General features: G+C 39.6%; 1 protein-coding gene across 3 annotated transcripts in view; it reads left to right on the plus strand.

Moving 5' to 3' along the window:
* Positions 1–20491, plus strand: part of kcnip4a (potassium voltage-gated channel interacting protein 4a) — a 121600-nt gene that overhangs the window by 96899 nt on the left and 4210 nt on the right. For all 3 annotated transcript variants that reach the window (XM_032544192.1, XM_032544194.1, XM_032544193.1), the window contains 2 exons: positions 9667–9791; positions 20246–20315. In XM_032544192.1, the coding sequence (XP_032400083.1) occupies positions 9667–9791; positions 20246–20315 (195 nt within the window). The remainder of the gene's footprint in view (positions 1–9666; positions 9792–20245; positions 20316–20491) is intronic.

Raw genomic sequence — 20491 nt, forward strand, 5'->3', positions numbered from 1 at the left:
AACCTGTATTTGTACCAGTGTTTCCGCTGATAAATGCTATTGCGGCCGGCACGGCGAAAAACACAGAAGAAGTTATTGAACGCAACTAACTTCAGTTTGTAGAGTAATAGCGTGTGAGACGGAGCCTGCTGGACCATTCATAATGAATCAGTCGTCTCTCTGTGAGTACGTCCATCGCACTTCCCTTCTCCCCCTGGCTCTTTTAATCAGTTATTGTTAAAAACAAGTGAAGGAGCTTTCACAGAGATACTTTTTTTTTTTTGGGAATATATCCTAGGCTATTTATTTCAGATAATTTTCATTTACATGTGTTGCAGCTGTATGTATGTACAACATACAACTTCAACATAAGAGGAATGTAGCACAATATGGATGTGAAAGCAGTTATAAATAGCCTATGTGATTATAAAATTTGTTTTGGTTGAAATCAACAAATAATCGGGATAATAATCGTGATCACAATATTGATCAAAATAATCGTGATTTTCATAATTGTGCAGCCCTGTTTGGTACTATGAAAGGCAAAGTTGGCAATTGCAATAGAACAAGACTTTTGATCTTTTTTCCTCAGGCATATCTGGATTTACCTTTTATTGTTGCACTAATATGCACCAGTTTACAGTTCACTTGTTTGATATCAGTTTGCATATTTCTATTGGGATTATTAATCTGAAGGAAGTCGAAGGGTGTAAAAAGACAAGTCTTTTCCAATACACATAGTATTAGCAGCTTCTTTAAACATGCTTCCGTGTAGGTTCACAACATCCCACCAGATCCCACCCATCTCCAATTAGTTTCTACTGTACATATACAGTGAAGGTTTCTAACAGACAGAGTTGCAGATTATGTATAACCAAAATATCCCATTCCAGTAAAGCACAGTAAAAGCATTCCTTCAGGTATTACATTCATTAATGCAACCTAATTATTTTACTTCATACTACAGGATTTACAGTAGTAAATAGCCACACAATACTGCCAATTTAGTATTCTGCTGAGGGACACCTCATGCCACTGGTGTTGGTGCAAGATTGATATCACACTGGCCTGTTTTTTTCTGGAAACATGCCAGCATGGATAAAATCTACCACTGGCCAGGCTGCCAGATACTGCTCATCTGCCGTCCTTGTTTCGGTCTCGCTGGATGTAATTTCAGTTGAAGGCTTGCTGCAAAGTGTCTGTCACATGTGTCCCTGTTTCATTTAAAACCAATATGCAGCCTTGGGAATTAAACACTGGCTAGATGTGTTATGAATATTTGGCTTAAAGGGACTCACCTATCCCCCTGGCTCTTTAATATTGACTTAGATTTCAATTAATTTGTGAAATTGACCACATGGCATATGACTTTCTGTAAATTCTCTATGCGTAGGCTAAACTTTTACTAATACAGAGTTGACCTTCAGAATAATGACATAGTTAAAATCACTATTGAAAGAGAAAATGACCAGCCTGCATAGCATGTCGCCAAACATTAGCTTCCACCAAAATATCATGCAATTCATCATGCAGGTTTTACAGCTACCATTATGAATTTTGACTGGTAGGGTACACCTCATGGAATAAGATATTCTTTTTTGGTCCCTGCATCTTAAAACATTACCAAAATGCAGCAATGAATTTCTTCTGAACTAGGAACCAGTTTGAACATCAACCAAAGAGTCATATTAAGAAGCAGAAGGATGGGAGAGCAGCAATGGTGTCCACTGCAAGATACAATCATTCACACAAGGGACTTGAAATGTCCCAGAAAATGACTACTGATTATAATGTGCTTAAGCAATGTGAATTTCAAACTGAAGCCCAATAATTTAATTTCCAATTTAAATTCTCCTGAGATATTAAATACTCCTATCAGCTTAAAACCTGAAAGTAACTTTAGGATATTGTCCAACTAATGCTGCTTTGGTCTGCCATTGCAATTATCCATACCTGTATTGTGACTGTTTACATACTTAACCATTAAATGGACAGCAGTAGACACAGTGAACTGTAATGCCCTAGGTACGCTAAGATTGGTGGTTGATTATCCTGTGTTGTTTTGCCAGTACTTGGAGCAGGCTATATTAATGGCGGTTTTCCACTGCTTGGTATCTACTCGACTCGTCTCGACTTTAGTCGCCTTTTTTGGTTTTCCATTACGAAAAAAAGTCCCTGGGACCCGCTACCAGGTACTTTTTTTAGTACTACCTCAGTCGAGGTTCCAAGCGAGCCGAGGCGATACCAAAAGGTGACGTGAAAACCTGCAGACTGCTGGTTGGTCGGAGAGAATCGTCACTTATGACTGCGTTTTTAGCAAACAAGAGTGCGGAGTGTGTTTCCAGAACAAACGGGACATTTAAAACAAATCTAGCCGGACACCGACAGATTATCCACTCTCTGCACTATTCTCACTTTTCAACTGTTCGGGCTACTAGCGGCTTCATGTCGTTTCCAATATTGCACACTGTTACTTTAAAAAAACAAGACAATATATATAACAAAAGTTTTTATTTAGCTTTTCAAGTAGCGCATCAAACCCTCCCAAACTTCCCGGTCTTCTTCCTCTGCACCCTGTGACAGTGTCCCCGCCGGCTCTGCTGGCCCAGATGCATCCCAGTCGTTGTCATAAGCCTCTCTGTGACTCTCATACAGATTATACGAAGCCCAGTAGTCAGAACCAGAGATCTCACCGGTCGGACATCGCCCACCAGACGGTCTGCGGCGGCAATTTTGCAAAGCGTGAATGCTCTGAAACACAAACAGTACACAGCAGACATGTTTTGGTGTGTAATCATGGTTGCTAAAGTTCATGTACTTTATATAGCGTATAGTAAATACTGACTGCGACGCTGAACACATGCAAATGTTAGCTAACGTTACCAGGAAACTTAACTTACCCTTTCGTGTTGGCGAACAACCATCATGTCGACGTCTGAACTCCGTCAGAATTCCCAAACTCCCGTTTTTTTAGCAGTGATTTTTGTTGCTTCCTTCAGCTTCTTTTGAAACAAAACATTTCTTCTGGCTGCGGCAGGTAGCCGACGTGCTGTTGTGAGTCGCGCTGAAAATTACGTCATCACGCGTTGCTATGGTGACCAGCCACGCTGAGGCTTTACTCAATCTGCAATGGAAAACGGACGTAGAATGGGCCGAGCCGAGGCGGGCTGAGCCGAAGCGAGCCGTTACCAGCAGTGGAAAAACGCCATAAGAGTGAGCTCAAGTTGAGATAAGATCAGTAGTGAGTTTGTTTCAGGTGTTAAGTTTGTGAGGATGGTGTGTCATCACAGTGAGAGCTTATTGATGGGAATCCTGACAGTAGTAGCGTCATTTTAAGGGAGGAAATCGTATTTTTGTTAGTTTCATTTGACAGTTTGGGATGTTCTAGGTCAGTCAGCCACACATCAGGTCATCAGTGATTTACGGCTCTAGGAACAGCTTATCTAGTTAACACATCCAAGGATGTTACATTGAAATGAAATGAAAGTTAAGTTATTAAGTGATAAAGATAATGCCAGTAGTGTCATGTAACTATAAGACCAATCTGATTCGGAGAGGTTAGAAATCAATTCAATTTTACTCTGATACTGATGTGTTGATCTGTCTATATTGTATTTATGCATATACTATAGATCTAAGTATATATATACATCTGTTAATCATGTATGATCACAGAGATTACTAATGATGAGATTTTTACTAAAGTTATCACTGGATCTTTTCACGGTTAAAGTTTTTCAGTTAACTAAGCTACATTTCCTTTGGAAGAAGGATAAATTACCTTGTGTTAGTGTATCTTTGGAGATATTGATATTCAATAAAAAGAAAATGATGGGAGGGTAATGTTTTCAAATCAATCAATGTAGTAATTTTAAAAGGGTTTTCACATCTTCTATCTATGTTTAAACAGGCCTTTCTAGTCTAAGCATTAAATGAAACCGAGAGAGGTCATTGAGACAAATTCAATCCAACTAGGGCCACTTTCAGATAAAGTGCGTTTGCGGGTTGCAAAACATAAGGCGCATGCACTGCCTTTCTTGTTGAAGATGCCCCGATTTGAGGTAATTCTCACTAGGCAACCATCAGATCACCCGTCCTTACTCAACCCTTACTCGCTGTGGAGTTAAATGACGTTGGGCGTTTCTCCAACCTGCGTTACTATAAGGATTTATCTTCTCAAGGCTTTCAGGGTGCTCCGGCAAATCAAGTAACGCGCTCAGTCAAGCAAAAACAGCAAGGAAAATGCTTCCCTCTCAATGTTAACAATTACAAAATGATGCCCCAGGCTGCTAAAACCCACTATCTGATCAGGGTCTACTGTAACTCAGAGCCACTGCCAAAGGTTTTCAGACCACGACTGAAGTTGGATTGGCTCACACGTTGGGTGCTGCCGACTGTAACACTATCATCAAAGCTGTCAGAAGATAAGTTGTGCTCGGTTGGAGTCATGGCCTACTTTGGTGAGCCCCGCCTTCTTGGCGCCACAGTTATAAAGGGGCAGCCAGGAGCTGGTGCTAAATTGTATAAGTTAAGACCTTGTCTCAGACACACACAGGAATACACAGAAGCTCTTAAAGACAAATGGTGCACACACTGCACTATTTAAGTCTGATAACAATGGGGGGAAAGGCTTGTAATAACTAAGCAAGAGAAGAAATAAAATACACGATGATGTCTGATGAATGTTATCAATGCCTGAAATTAAAACTATCTTGGCCAATTTCACACGGATTAAACCTCGACTTCTACCATCATAGATCCATTTAATCATTTCAATTTAATTCACACACCCATGTGGACCCCCAGGCCATCATTTGCTTCTGTGTAGCACTTGCTGTACATACACCTTCCTACCACAACAAAGAAGCATCAAGCTTGTCAGCACTGTCCATCAAACTGTGTGCTTCAGCACAAGAATTAACCCAAGATTTATTGATATCAAGCAGCCATTTGTCATTAACTAAGACAGTGTAGTTTGTACATGACAGATTTATCAAATATTCATTAGCCATTATTTTTTGATCCATGGATCCAATTGATTTAGAGCTAGTGAGGTTTTACCCTCCATCCTGATGGAGTGTAGCAGTTGAACTATGATTGATCTCTTCTTTTGAATCATTTTGGGGGTTAATATTCTCACATTCATTTTTCCGGGTTTAAATACTTTTGAGGCTTTGTCGGCTTTTTGATGAAAAAATACTGTGCAATAGACCATGTCTCATTATAATTATATTTCTACGGCATTGTTCTTTGTTTGTAACCCTTATAAGGCAGTCAATTTAATTCTGTTGTATTGCTGCTGGCTAAAATGGCAGCTTTGTTACTTAAAGACGTCTATAAATTACATTTCTGATGAGCTGCACAGTCAGCTGCAACTTGCCATTATAGCAGCAGGCTGAGGTCAGGTTTGTTCTTTCAAGAAAGGCAAAAGTATGGCATGGCTTCATGTGTGTGCATGTAATGACTGTATCAGTAAAATGTTTAGATTGGTGAATCCTCCAGTTTTGCTTGATATACTTGATTCTTCAGGACAACAACACTCATTTATGTTGGACTTTTCTTAACCAGTAAAATGGTAATCTTTGACCTTTTTGGGTAAGGCCACCAGAGCACAGCATGAGCAGCTCACTACATTATCACACTTGAGCGTCGGATCCATTCTGCCAACAAACTAAAAGGGCAAACATTAATCAGACAACCATGCATGCTCTTTTCCTGCCTGATTAAGCGCTGTGTCACTCCCGCTCTGCTTTATTCAACTTCAGAGATCTTTTATTTTTTTTATTTATTGCCTTAGCTTTTCACCAAAAGCCTTGCTTTCAGTTGTATTAGTGATGGTACAGATGGTTTGCACTTTAAGTTGTAATGTTTGCACAACATCCCCAATGCACTCATTGTTCAAGTGCTAAAGAATATACTAAAGCTCAGCACATTGTCCTTGAGTTTCAAGCTAGAAACAATGTCTTTATGTACAGTAATGTTTCCAAATAATGCCAGATTGCTGTCAAGAACAATATCCCTCGATAACAAAAGCAACATCTGTCTAGTTGAAGATCAGTGAAGACACTTCAAAGTCTCCTCCCCACTTAGGAAGGAAGGTGTGTGTCAGACAACAGGTAACAAGAACAAATAAGAGTTGAACTTTGTCTTTTCATCCTCTAAATCGCAAAGTTATTTGGTCATTATAGTGGGCAACCGGAGCTGGTCTTGAGCTGAGAGCAGGACTAAACAGAATCAACAGTAACTTTTATGAGAGCTTTGTCATGCCCCGTTTTGTTGGATATTGTGTACATTGTGACAGATCTAAGCCAAGAGCGTTTCCATCTGCTCTGTATCGGTGCTGTGTTTGACTCTGCACACCGTCACAGTAAAAGGACTGGGACCAGATGAGGCTTTTCTTTTCGCAACCTTTCTGTCAGAGGTCCTTGCCAGCAGAAGTGTTTGGCAATATTTTGAAAGCTTGCTTAAATTCATGTTTGGTCAAGCTTTCTCCAACCTAATCATTTCTGCTGAGCATTTTAATCATCAGGTCACATTTTATTTGGTCTATGGGTATATGACCAAATACCAGGGCAAAACAATTAATCTAAATTCTAAATTGCAATATGGCCTAATGCAATATTGAAATTGCAGGAGACACAATATTTGTTAAAGGCAAAATTTGTGTCAAAAAACCTTTTTAAATATAATGTCGTGCTGCAGAGATCACCTGGCCAACACATCATATTCTACAGACTTAAGAAAACATCTTTGATTGGGACAGATAACACCATAATCATTTTTTAAATGTTTTTCAATGAAAATGATAATAAAAATGTAGAAGTTATCATTCATTATAATATTACAGATAATATTGCAATTGCGATATCAATAAATCTAGATCTCCATCTACTTGAGCTGTACATGCGATTTAGCAAATGCTAACATGCTAAACTAAGATGGTGAATTTAAGCGTGTTAGCATGCTGACATCAGCATTTTGCTCAAGTAGGCCTCTCACGTGGTTGTAGACTCTTATTTTATTTATAGATGCATTTGCAATATTTTTGACTTGTGGATATTTGTAGGAAACTCTTTTTTATTTAAAGGAAAGTCAGCCAATATTTGCAGCCATGGTACATACCTTAATGATCTGTGTGAACTCACTGGATTTAGTGTAGTGCACTTTGAGGTAGAGATGTTCCAATACCGATAATAGTATCAGTTTTTCCTCCGATACTGCCTAAAACACTGGTATCGGTATCGGGAAGTACTGAAATGTATGCACTGATCCGATACCATGTAATAAAGCCCTAAAGAAAATCTACATTAAAGTAGTTTATGTTGTTTTTCTGTATAATAAAATAAGGATAATAAAATAAAGTTCTGTGGCGTTCATTGTTTGTGTTTCTTCATGTTTCACAAAGAGTTTAAGCTGAGCCAGACAGACAGCAAAGATAGAAATCATATCCCATCCATACAGGGATAGTAGTATACAGCTGTTAAAACATAATCAAATATATGACACACTGGTATCGGATCAGTACTCGTAATAATAATACTTAGTATTAATATGTAGTAATACATAAGTTCAGGTGTCAGAATCGTTATCGGGAAACAAAAAATGGACCCTCACTACTATGAGGTAGACTGACCTACACTCAAACCACAACAACCTTTGTCAGGTATCGTTTTTCTCTTTTTCTCCCAGTAGTTTTACACTGAGTCATTCATCTGCTCACACACAGTTTTCCACTGAACCTCCATGATGTTGTCAGTCTAGGTTGCAGATTTATGATGTCATTTTTCACAGCCATAGCTGCTTTTGGTAAACTGACAAGAGGGAAAGATTGTGCCAAGGAGAATGCTGGACTAGGTGTGAAAACAGTTGACACCTAATAAGATGTCGTATTACACCCTGACCTACAATGTGCTAGGAAACCTGTTAATAAGTAATGTACCCCAGTGAACTAGATGCTTGTGACTTGCAGGAATACCTAGAACTTGCGGTGATGTAATGAATCCCTTGCTGCTGTGACATTGTGATTTTCCCCATTGTGGGATTAATAAAGGATTTGGAATCTTTGAATTTGCAGTGATACCTTGCACTGCTACAGGTTTACTTGTAGATGCACACAGATGGAACAGCAGCTCGTATACCACAGATGTTGTAACCAAAGTTCTATATAAACCAGAATTGTGTGCTTGTGTTCAAGTTTCTGTGCTTGTTAAATTTACTTCTGATACGTCTCATAATAAAATCAAAACAATCATGTTTATGCCTTTTGGAGCTGCGGCTTTAAACTAATATGCTGCATACTACTGTGTTGTTGTCCTGAATAACCAACTATGAGGATGCCTTATGTCCATATGCACTTTAGTAGACCCTCACCCCTTGCATGTCCAGTTTCCGAGAATGTACTGAGGCTGCTAGTTGCCTGGGTAACTGTAAGACCTAATGCTGTATTTCCTAGGATACCCTCAGATTGTCCACAAGCGCGGGGTGAGAGCTCGACTCATGAGGCTCTTTCCATGCTCCACAGCCAAAAAGCCATCCTCCAGTAATCAAAGCAAGTGGCTCTTCCAAGGCTCTCTGTCTCTCTCTGTGATGAGGTTTTTGTTTTTGTTGTTGACTAAAATGCTTTTGCTTTCTGTGGTTCTTTGTATGGGCGCCACACACTCAATGTAGGCTTTTAGACACAAAAGATTGCTTGAGCTGGAGTTAAGCTGCAGTACAACACTCCTTTTTAGAAATTTTTTTTTTTTAACAATTTCAAATAGAAAGTTTTAGTTTTATAGTTGAATAAGTAAAAAAAAAAAAGATGTTAAATGTGTGATTTCTAGTGATATTTATATGCATATTAGAAAATGTTTCTTGATTTTCAACATGAATTCTGTTACAACTGAAAGAATATGTTATATTTATGTAAATATATTAAAATTTCCATAATCCATTCAGATTATCTAATTATGACGCAACTATACATCTACACATTCTGGACTAATTTGATGAGGAGAATAAGATTAAGCAGCTATTTTATTTCCTTATCAGTTACCATCACCTATGAATACAAAGCATTAGCTCCATAGCATCAAGTTAATTGTGGTCGGTGAGAAGCCGTGGCCTTTTGGCTCTGGGTCATAATAATACCCTTGGAGCTAATGAGGCATTTAGACACTGTGTCACACTTCAGGTATGTGAAAGGACCTGCGCCAACAAGACAAGTCAAACGCAGTGCTGCGAGGACAGTGCTGTCGTTGACAGGGCCCAGACAGCATCTGCCATCATTACAGGCCCATTAAAAAGTTCCACAGGGTTCATTAAGAGGCATCCTGCCCACGGGAACTTTGTTCAATAACACTAATTATCTCTGCTGTTGTGTTTGGTGTAGAGAAGAAAGGGGCTTTTTGTCTTTTATTCATTTTGTGAAGTAACATTTGCAGATAAAGGGACCGGATATAACAAGGAGAAAGGAGGGCTTCCAAATGGATTTTTTTTATTGTCAAGAAGGTTATCTTGAATTTGTAACCATTGCATGCCAAAATGGGACATTTTGGATATAAAAGATGCAACATCTAGGTTTCTTTGCTTACTTTTTCTGATATTTGGCAGTGTATTGGATATCTCAAATTCTAGCATCAAACATGCTAATTTGCAAAGACTCAGCAGCATCTGTTCACATCTGACTTTCTTCCTCCTCCTCTCCAGACAGTGTTGAAGATGAGCTTGAACTGTCTACAGTCCGCCATCGCCCCGAGGGCTTGGAGCAACTGGAAGCCCAGACAAGTTTCTCACGAAAGGAGCTACAGATCCTTTACCGCGGCTTCAAGAATGTAAGCAACAAACATAATTTACAGCTCACTGGACTTTCTTCTCTTTTTTACATCTCTGTCTCTTTGACATAAACAGGATTTGATTTGATTTATTCTTCTGTAATCAAGTGTCTGTATTTGACAGCGGTGGAATGGGCAATTCACACTGTATGCGCAAGCTGCAACGCTGTGCTATGAAACCCATTCTTGTCAATTGCTTACACATGCAAGAACTGGCCTGCCGCTGCGCATTTTGCCGCTTGACCGCTCTTGCGGGTGCCAGTTGAACCATGTTGAACTTTGACCGCGGCACGCGCAAGACATGACGTGCTTTCACATGTGTGAAAAAAACAGAAAAAAAGTAAACAAAGAATAAATGTGGATCCTCAAATGGAACACGAACGAGAGGATGATGTTGGCCGACAGCGATCTCCCAGAGCTGTACCACACAAGTTTGAGGTCGTACAGAGACCTCGGACGCAAAACTATGCTGTGGTGCATATTTCCACCATAATAGGCATGCCAGATGTGTAGCTTATTGTAGCCTCTGAATTTAAATCATTCAAGGTTTGTTTTTGATGTGAAATCAACATGGACATGTCTCCACTGAAATACAATCACAACTATGTTACATTTTTTCTAACTTTGGTGCATTTTTCAAATCATAATTTGCATTTGTACAACAGTGAGTGCATTTCTTAAAAGAATGTATACGTTTTTTATAAGTCCTTATGTTTATACCAAGATAGTGACACTGCTTTGTGTTGTTGTCCATATTTAACAGTTCACTCTGTAAGTGTAGTCTAATGAACAATACACATGAAAGGGAGCACTATTCCCTATGTGACAAAATATACATTATTATCATCTCTGATCTGAGATCAGAGCAACTGAGAAGAACTGTACTGTTGTGAGCTGCAAAAACCAAATACCAAGGTGATTACACAGCTCCATACAGGTATTTGTAGGAAAATATTTGTATTTGTATGTTTATATGATGTAAAATATGCTACATGTTACAAGTCATGTTTGTTTTCATTGAAGTTCACATGTAGGTAGTTAGGTATATGGCCTTTACACAGAATAACTACCCATTTAAAAGTATGTGGGATCCAGTTTTGGAGGAATTAATTGCATATATGCATTGACGTGTTTTCCAGAGTATGAATGAATGATGATGAATTTATTAATTTAGGCTCATAGCTTAGCTTTATTATACCCAACTGCAAAGACTGCAGACCTCATACTTATGTATGTAAACATGCAATGACACATTGCTGAAGTGGAACATTTTATATAGAAATGAAAACCCATTCATAACCCATCAGGGAAATCGTAGGACCGACTCTCGTCAGCAGACTGACAAATTACCCCTGGAACCGGTCCCAGTGAAAGCAGAGCTCCTTCACCAGCCGTAGCTCCCCCAACTGCTCCCTGGACCTGAGGGTCTCGTGCACCCACACCCTTCTCGCTGCTGTCTTCCTCCGTATATCCCCCAATTAGGGCAAGTGCCAAGGCTTTCTTTTAGTTCAAAGACAAGAACATCTTCACCACCAAATCACTACTGGAATGCTGTGTATCCTACACAATGTCGCATGTAGCCTACTACAAGTCTGATGTAAACACCGGACGCAGACGTGCTTTCAAATATTGGCGCATGTATGACGAAAATGTTGAAAGTTTTGCCTATTTTGTGCTGAGCCCAGCGGCAAGCACAACAAATATATTTTGGGAATAGGACACAACCTAGCAGTGAGCGCACCGCATGCCACATACAATGTGAATGGCCCCTTAACGTTTCAACAGCTCTACCTTCTTCTAGTTCATCACTATTCTGCATCCATTCAATTATAATATTGATAATAATCAAGCGTGTGATGAATACGCTTTTGCTGACTTATCTACATTGTGCACTAAATGTTGTTGGTCCCAGTGGTGTTTACATTAAAAAAATTTAACTTTCACTACGTTGTTCACTGTGCCAATGATAATTAGGTCATATCGCCAACACATTGTGGAAGATTTCCAATGAGCAATCAGGTCAAAGTCCTACAGAGCAGCCCATATCAAACCACCTCCCTTCATTGTCACCTCTGATGTGAGGCGTAATGAGATGACCCAGAATTAACTCAACCCAAATTGTCTGGCAATGAAAGAGAGGAGTACTATGATAGAGGAATTCCCATGGGGCTTCAGTTTCCTGTTGAGCCTGCACTGTGCTCCAGTCAAGTCCCTGCAAAGCCTGCCCATTAGTCCACTTCCACTTGAGACAGAGTAAGAGGTAAGAAGTGTACTAATGAGGCCTTTAATTTGTGCCGCACACTCTGCCTGACTTCCCTTAACGCTGAGGGAGAGAATCTTGCATATGTTTATAGACACCATCCCGGTTTGTTTTTTTTACGTTACTGCATTTTATATTTAGCCACTCCAGTGGGATTGCTCTAGGAATCCCACTGAAGGGATGGCAATGTCAGCCAGTTGGATGGTCGGCCTGTCGGTCCACCACTATGTTCAAAGTTTTCACTTAACCAGTAAAATATCTTTTCTCCACATCTTTTTTCTCACCATGAGGTTGAGTAAAATGTATTGACAACTGAATAGATTTTCATGAAATTTGGTGCAAACATTTAACATTTCCTTAGCTTTGCTAATCCCCATGATTTTTCATCTACCACCAGGTCAAATTGTTCAAATTCTTTAATTTACGACCAAATATCTGCAAAACTAATGACATTTCCATCATCCTCAGCAGTACTCTCTCTACTACTTCTCCTCTGTGTTTAGTGCTAATTAACCAACGTTAGCATGCTAACACACTTAACTGTTGTTCTCTGCTTAAGTACAGAGCTGCTGTAGACTCTTAGAATTCTTACATTGCAGATTACAGCATTATTTTATGCTGATGATAGGCCTCCTTTTTATTTTTATTCAAAGCCACGCATCACTGCAGATAACGTTTTGGCAAAAGTACAAATAACACCAAGACAAAGAGTCATGGCACTTAAATTACTGCTCCTAAATAGCTTTTGTCCATCACTAAGTCCAAAGTGTAGCTCATTTTTCTACTTATCAGGGTCAAACAGCTCATCTCTGTCTTGCCCCAACCCTGTGACATTGGCAGAGCTTTTAAGGCCAGCCAGTCTAATAGAAGTTGGCATGGTTCCCATGATGATAAATTTGGCCTTTTGTCCTTGTTGTCCGGGGTTTCGACGCAAATTGCATGCCTATGGGTGGCAGGATGTGGTCATTTGTCTTGACAACAAACTTTAAGAGTCACTCACTTGTAGTGCAGATTGTCAAAGTGGAGCTTTGTCTTATATCTAGCAATATGTCTAGCAGGGACCAAAACAAGACCTCTGACTCTGTGTCTTGCTCTTAAGGTGGAATTTTAGCAACACTCACCTTAAAGGCATAAGAGAATCCATTGTTTCATAAATCCCTTGACCTCAGACTACAGGAAAGAACACAACATTGTCCTCACGTCTGGCTAAATCTGCTAGGCTTTCACAGTTCATAGTCCAGGGCACTGCCTCAGGCATCAGATTAAGATCTCACAGTTTCAATTCCATCAGTGATGATGCCTTTGTTCACAGGGTTATTTCATTCCCCACACCGCTTATTACGCTTCGCTTCACAAGTCTCGGAAAGGAATTTCATGCCTGGCCAGTTTTGCATTTCACAGATTGTATTTGTGATTTTATTATCCTGGATGAGCTAATCTTACAAGCATATCAAATGGATACAAATTCATTTTCTGACCTATCACTACATCTAATGTGTTTGGCAGTGAATAATGTGTAAAATGCAACATGAAAGGGTAAATGAAAATGACACCGTCACTTGTTATCATTGCACACAACATACTACTTATATTATTTCAATTGGTCTTTGCCCATCATTTTAGTTTTGATTTAATATGCAGATGAAAAACTCTAATAAAAAATGGGAGATAAGATATCAAAATAAACATCCATAAGTGCATCTTGACCATAACCTTGCATTTTAAGAAATGTATGTTTGTAGGGGGAGAGCTAACTTCCTTTATTTACACATGTAAAATATCAAATGATGTGTCTTTTAATGTGGTCATTTATTCAGCTATCAGTGTGTCACTGATGCAGAGAAATATGTATTAAAAGATAACAAAGTTACCAAAAGCTCAATATTAAAGGAGAATTCCTGCCAATTTTTATGTTAATCTTGATCGGTATAAATATGCAAGTACTTTTGATTGAAAAAACCCTGAATCGGTGCAGGCGACACTGAGTAGCTGCAGCTACGTGTACAAGCTTCCACTGAGCTAAAACTGCAGTTAATGGGGCAGGTTTTAGAGAGCCTTTGTGCCTCTTAACAGACACACAATGTCTGTACAACATCAACAGGGTTATATATATATATATATATATATTTATTCTACAGTGGTGTGAAAAAGGTTTGCCCCTTCCTCATTTCCGTTCCTTTGCATGTTTGTCACACTTAAGTGTTTCGGAACATCAAACCAATTTAAACAATAGTCAAGGACAACACAAGTAAACACAAATGCAATTTGTAAATGAAGTGTTTATTTTTAAAGGTGAAAAAAAATCCAAACCATCATGGCCCGTGTGAAAGTGTTGCCCCCTAAACCTAATAACTGGTTGGGCCACTCTTAGCGCAACAACTGCAACCAAGCGTTTGCGATAATGTGCAATGAGGCTTTTCCAGCATCCTGGAGGAATTTTGGCCCACTCATCTTTGCAGAATTGTCCTTATTCAGTTACTTAGAGGGTTTTCGAGCATGAACGGCCTTTTTAAGGTCATACCACAACATCTCATAGGATTCAGGTCAGGACTTTGGCTAGGTCACTCCAAAGTCTTCATTTTGTTTTTCTTCAGCCATTCGGTGGTGGACTTGCTGGTGTGTTTAGGATCATTGTCCCGCTGCAGAACCCAAGTTCGTTTCAGCTTGAGTACACGAACAGATGGTCGGACATTCTCCTTCAGGATCTCTTGGTAGACAGCAGAATTCTAGTTCTTTTATCACGGCAAGTCTTCCAGTCCTGAAGCAGCAAAACAGCCCCGACCATCACACTACCACCACCATATTTTCTGTTGGTATAATGTTCTTTTTATGAAATGCAGTGTTTCCTTCTACGCCAGATATACTTGGACACACACCTTCCAAAGAGTTCCACTTTTGTCTCATCGGTCCACAAATGTTGTCCCAAAAGTCTTGGGGATCTCAAGATGTGTTGTGGAGAAATTGAGACGAGCTTTGATGTTCTTTTTGCTCAGCAGTGGTTTTCTCCTTGGAACTCTGCCAGCAGGCCATTTTTGCCCAGTCTTTTCCTGATGGTGGAGGCATGAACGCTTAACTGAGGCAAGTGAGGCCTGCAGTTCTTTGGACGTTGTTGTGGGTTCTTTGTGACCTCTTGGATGAGTCGTCGCTGCGCTCTTGGGTAATTTTGGGCGGCCGGCCACTCCTGGGAAGGTTCACCACTGTTCCATGTCTTCCCCATTTGTGATAATGGCTCTCACTGTGGTTCGCTGGATTCCCAAAGCTTTGGAAATGGCTTTATAACCCTTTCCAGACTGATAGATCTCAATTACTTTCTTTCTCAACTGTTCCTGAATTTCTTTGGGCTCGGCATGATGTTAGCTTTTAAGGATCTTCTGGTGGACCTTACTGGGTCAAGCGCTCCTATTTAAGTGATGCCTTGATTGTGAACAGGTGGCAATAATCAGGCCTGGTGTGGCTAGGAAATTGAACTCAGGTGTGGACAACCACAGTTATAGTATGTTTTAACAGGGGGGGGGCAATCACTTTTCACACAGGGCCATGATGGTTTGGATTTTTTTTCACCTTTATAATAAACACCTTCATTTACAAATTGCATTTTGTGTTTACTTGTGTTGTCCTTGACTATTGTTTAAATTGGTTTGATGTTCCGAAACACTTAAGTGTGACAAAAATGCAAAAGGCACTGAAATGAGGAAGGGGGCAAACACTTTTTCACACCACTGTATTGTATTTAACGTAACCCCCGTACTCGCATATTTATAGCGATCAAGATTAAAAATTGGCCGGAATTCTCCTTTTAATGATCCATGCATGTAATGAGCAGTGTGTGAATGTGGTCCTGACCTTTAGCTATGCAACATCAAAGGTTACCTTGGGACCTTAAGGGAGTTCAGGCATCAAGTGAGTGTAACTATTTTACTGAACTTTAAATTGAATTGCAGAGGCGTGTGGCATGTGTTGTACGTGATGATAACCAGATAACACACCTGCTTCTTTCTCAATCGAAAAACTGCCTCCCTTGCCAATGTCCTCATGGGCTGAAAGGAGACGATAAAATGCGATCAGATGAATAATCAGTGTGAGACGCAGTACAACAATCACAAAGTTTTACTAACCTTTAATTTTCCTTAGCAAGGTTAGAAGAAGCAGACTTGGAACACAGCCATTTGTATATCACGCTCCCACTTAATAAGTGGTTATTAGTGTTGGCAGCTGTAATTGCCCATCTGTGTAAAAAACACACACACACACAACAGTGCACAGATGTGAAATTACATGTTTGAAAAATCTCCCCCTCCTCATTTTAAGTACTTAATTGCGTGACATTTCCTTGCACTTCCTCAACAAAAGGTTGATCGTTGACAACCCATTCTCTGCAATGTTTCAGAACATAAACAATGCTTTAATTAACAGAAGCTCTACTAAACAACAAAGAAGAAGCCTACTGTCTGTGTCAAATGTACAAAGATGCTGTGGAGCGGCTTTGCTTTTAGATTGGGTATGTTCGTTTTCTTCCAGTGCTGGACAGCTCTGCGGTCTTTGCTGGAAAATAATAATATAGTTTAGTAAACTGAGAAATTTTGGAAAAAATACTCTTATTCACTTTCTTGAGTTAGATGAGAAGATTGACACCACTCTAGTGTCTGTCTGTTAAATAGGAAGTTACAGCCAGGAGAAGGTTAGCTTAGCATACAGCGGAGACTCCAGAAAGCAACTGTTAAGAAACAGATCAGCATGTTAACACTTTAAACTGAGATGGTGAATGATGCTAATTAGCAAATGTTAGCATGCTAACACGTTAAACATTATACTTGCAAAACATCAGCATGTTAGCATTGTCATTAATGTGCCCGTTGGCATGCAGAAGGAGGTGTCAAAAGTATTCACATTCATTACTCAGGTAGAAGTATAGATACTAGGCTTAAAAAAGTATCAACCTTAAGCTTTTTACTCAAGTTAAAGTATAAAAGTACTGGTTTCAAAACTACTTAAAGTATAAAAGGAATGTAAGGGGGAAAAAAATAATATCAATATGCTTTTTCAAATTAGATGGCGAGTTATGCAAACAATTAGCTTGTGGTACTTGGGTGCGTAGAGTTTGCAGCACATTCGAAAGGAGATGTTTTTGCATTCAACCATTTCGAAAACTTCTTCCAGGCACGGTCAGGGATGTAGAAGGGTGGGCTGGTTTTCCTGGGTAACACCCTCCTTGCTGGTGCTTGGTTGGGACATTTCGCTAGAGTTCTCTTGAGTCTCGTGTGAAGGTGCGATGGATCGCGTACAAACCAATAGAGTGTTGGAATGGTACTGTATATGTTTATACTTCTAATCCAACCACAATCAATTTCATTCAATAGAATAGATTTTTGTTTTTTTGAATGATGACAAGCCAAACTGAAATAGACACAAGGCTATTTTTAAAATGTAAGGAGTAGAAAGTACAGATAATTGTGTGAAAATGTAAGGAGTAGAAGTAAAAAGTATGCTGTAAAAAAATACTCCAGTAAAGTATAGATACCCCAAATTTCTACTTAAGTAAAGTAGCAAAGTATTTGTACTTCGTTACTTGACATCTCTGCATGCAGATGTTGGCGTTGAGCTCAAAACACAGCTGCGTGTACAGCCTCACAGAGCCGTTAGCGGGGCTGTAGACTCTTGTTTACTGTCGGACACAGCCAGGCTAGCCGTTTCCCCCTGCTTCAAATCTTGAAATGAAATGCTAAGCTAACTGTTGCCTCGCTGTCGTTTCATATTTGCTGCACAGCCAAAGAGTGGTATCAATCTACTTATCTAACTATTGGCAAGAAAGCCAAATATGGACATAGTCCCTAAAATCATTATTTATTATTTATTCTTTGCATAATGATAATCCTCAAAATAGGTGAAATCTTGAATTTCCTTAAAGGATAATTCCGGCCAATTTTTCAGAATTAGTAATACGTTTTATGTTAATCTTGATCGATATAGACATGCAAGTACTTTCAATAAAAAAAAAAACGACCTGAGTCAGTGCAGGCAACACTGAGTAGCTGCAGCTACGTGTACAAGCTTCTTATGAGCTAAAATGGCCGTTAACGGGGCAAGTTTTAGAGAGCCTTTTGGGCAAGATCGAGACAGCGTGGGTGAAATAAAACAATGTCTGAGTTCAAAACGCATCTTGATGTTACTTAAGGATCTTGTTCAGGTTGTACAGACATATTAATTGCATTGTGTCTGTGAAGAGGCACAAAGGCTCTCTAAAACTTGCCCCGTTAACTGCCGTTTCAGCTCAGTGGAAGCTCGTACACGTAGCTGCAGCTACTCAGTGTTGCCTGCACCGATTCAGGTCGGGGTTTTTCAAAATCTATAGCAATCAAGATTAACATAAAAACTGGCCGGAATTATCCTTTAATCTGGCCCACAATATAAATCCAATACTACTCAGTCTGTCCACCACGGAGCATAATTCTCCACATGCTAAATAATTTTGATTTATATGCTAGTTTAATGAGAACAGCACCACAGACTCTCAGGCTTCATTGAATCGGGTTGCAGACTGCCAACCTACAATATGCAGACAGACTTGTGCTCATTCTGTCTCTATAACTCCCCCAAAATTCTTGACCTCATCTCACCCCACAAGATATGCAACTGGATCTGTGAGACAACAGAAGAAGAGTGTCAGGAGATTCACCCAGACAACCTCAAAGCATCCTCTTAGCTTAAAACACAAGGAGTCCTTTTGAAGCAAGACATCTTTATATCTTCACCCCCACAGTTCTATTTCCTAACATGGCTGATCAAACATGGTCACAGGAAGGAGGAAACCCAGTGTTCCATGTGATTTGTACTAGCTTGTTCACACTGAAAAATACTTTGTTAGTTTCTTAAACAAACATAGAATAGATCCAAACATGTCATTCTCAGATAAAGAAATAGAAAATGTAGAAGTGTACATGTATATTTCCCCTATTTTGTTTTTTTTTCTTCCACTATGGCCGTTGTTTATTTTCTTGTATAGACAACCCTAGAGACACATGTGCCTCCCAGTTTGGAAATTGTCTTTTTAGGGGGAGCCTTTCCTCAGTTCCAAAGATTCAATATCCTGCTGCAGTGTGCAGCCTCACATCAAGCAGAAATTGAAGCTGCAAAACTGTCTGCCTTTATCACCCCACTGTGCTGAGCAAGGTTATCCACTGAGTCTTTGCTTGGCCCGTTTCATTTAAAGGGATGTTATGTAAGATTCGTCAGTCTTTTCTTCTGAATGCTTCCTAACAACCACAGGTGGGTGACACTGAATGACTGTGGACACGAAATCTATTGAAGCTTGGAGGGTTTGCAGTTTGAATACCACCAATTTGAATGTGAGCCTGTATCATCTTACAGTATTACATGCTGTCGGTCAGAGAAACTGTCGAGGTTTAATAAGGAAAATTTCCTTAGTGAAATAAAATGGTGCCCCTCTAAATGCATCTTGGCTCAATAGACTGTCAAATAAAATGACCCAGAGACAAACTAGCAACTTGGTTTGAAGTGAAAGAGTAACATAAAACATTCAAATTGAAAGACAGTGGTGGATAATTTCAGGTCTGTTGCTCCCAACAGTGATGTCACAGTTCTACGTCACTCTGGGTTCAACAAGAAGGATTGGCCGATGCAAGTTAAACACCACCGGACAAGTAAACAAAAACCTATCGCTGAAACACTGTAGGTTTCTACCACTAGAGGTTAGCAAAACCAAGATTTTCAGCTGCTGTTAACTTGCTCTTTAAATATTAAATATTGTCATGTGATTCAATATTTTTTACATTTTTCCCTAGGTAATGTTTGAGCACGTGGGAAGGCTGGCTTTAGTTTGTCCTCTTGCCTTAAATGTTCAAAATCCTCTTTAGAAGTGTTTAAAGACTAAATTGTCTGATAGGGTTTTTTCCAAAAGGTAAAAAAAGAAAAGTTAAAAGAATTCTTAAAATGACACCTACTCCTTCCCCCTCATTAAAAAATCAGAGTCGTATGAATATGCAATTATTGTTCATTTTATAAGTTTAACCATTGGCGCAAGTGTGCACAGGAGCTTTCAGTTTCAGTCACACTCACGAGTTGTATATTGGACCATGATTGGCACTTCTTAAACTCAGATTCAAGGCGATGACTTTAATATAGGAAGCAGTCTTTAAAATAGACGCTGAATGACGTGCTATTCCATTTTGTCTTCCAGGAATGCCCAAGTGGAGTCGTCAACGAAGAAACGTTTAAAGACATCTACGCACAGTTCTTCCCACAAGGAGGTGTGTGTCATGTGAGCCTGCTGGTTTGTTTTTGCAGCGTGTGTTATCTCCTCTTGGGGCTGGACTGACACAAATTGCCTTTCAATCGTGTTTAGACAAATTGCACCAAGTCCAGAGTACTTTTAAGTTAAAACGTCCATCCAAGGAGATGTGTGTGTGAGAGAGAGAGAGAGAGA

The sequence above is a fragment of the Etheostoma spectabile genome, chromosome 19, assembly GCF_008692095.1.
Source record: "Etheostoma spectabile isolate EspeVRDwgs_2016 chromosome 19, UIUC_Espe_1.0, whole genome shotgun sequence".
NCBI classification, from domain to species: domain Eukaryota; kingdom Metazoa; phylum Chordata; class Actinopteri; order Perciformes; family Percidae; genus Etheostoma; species Etheostoma spectabile.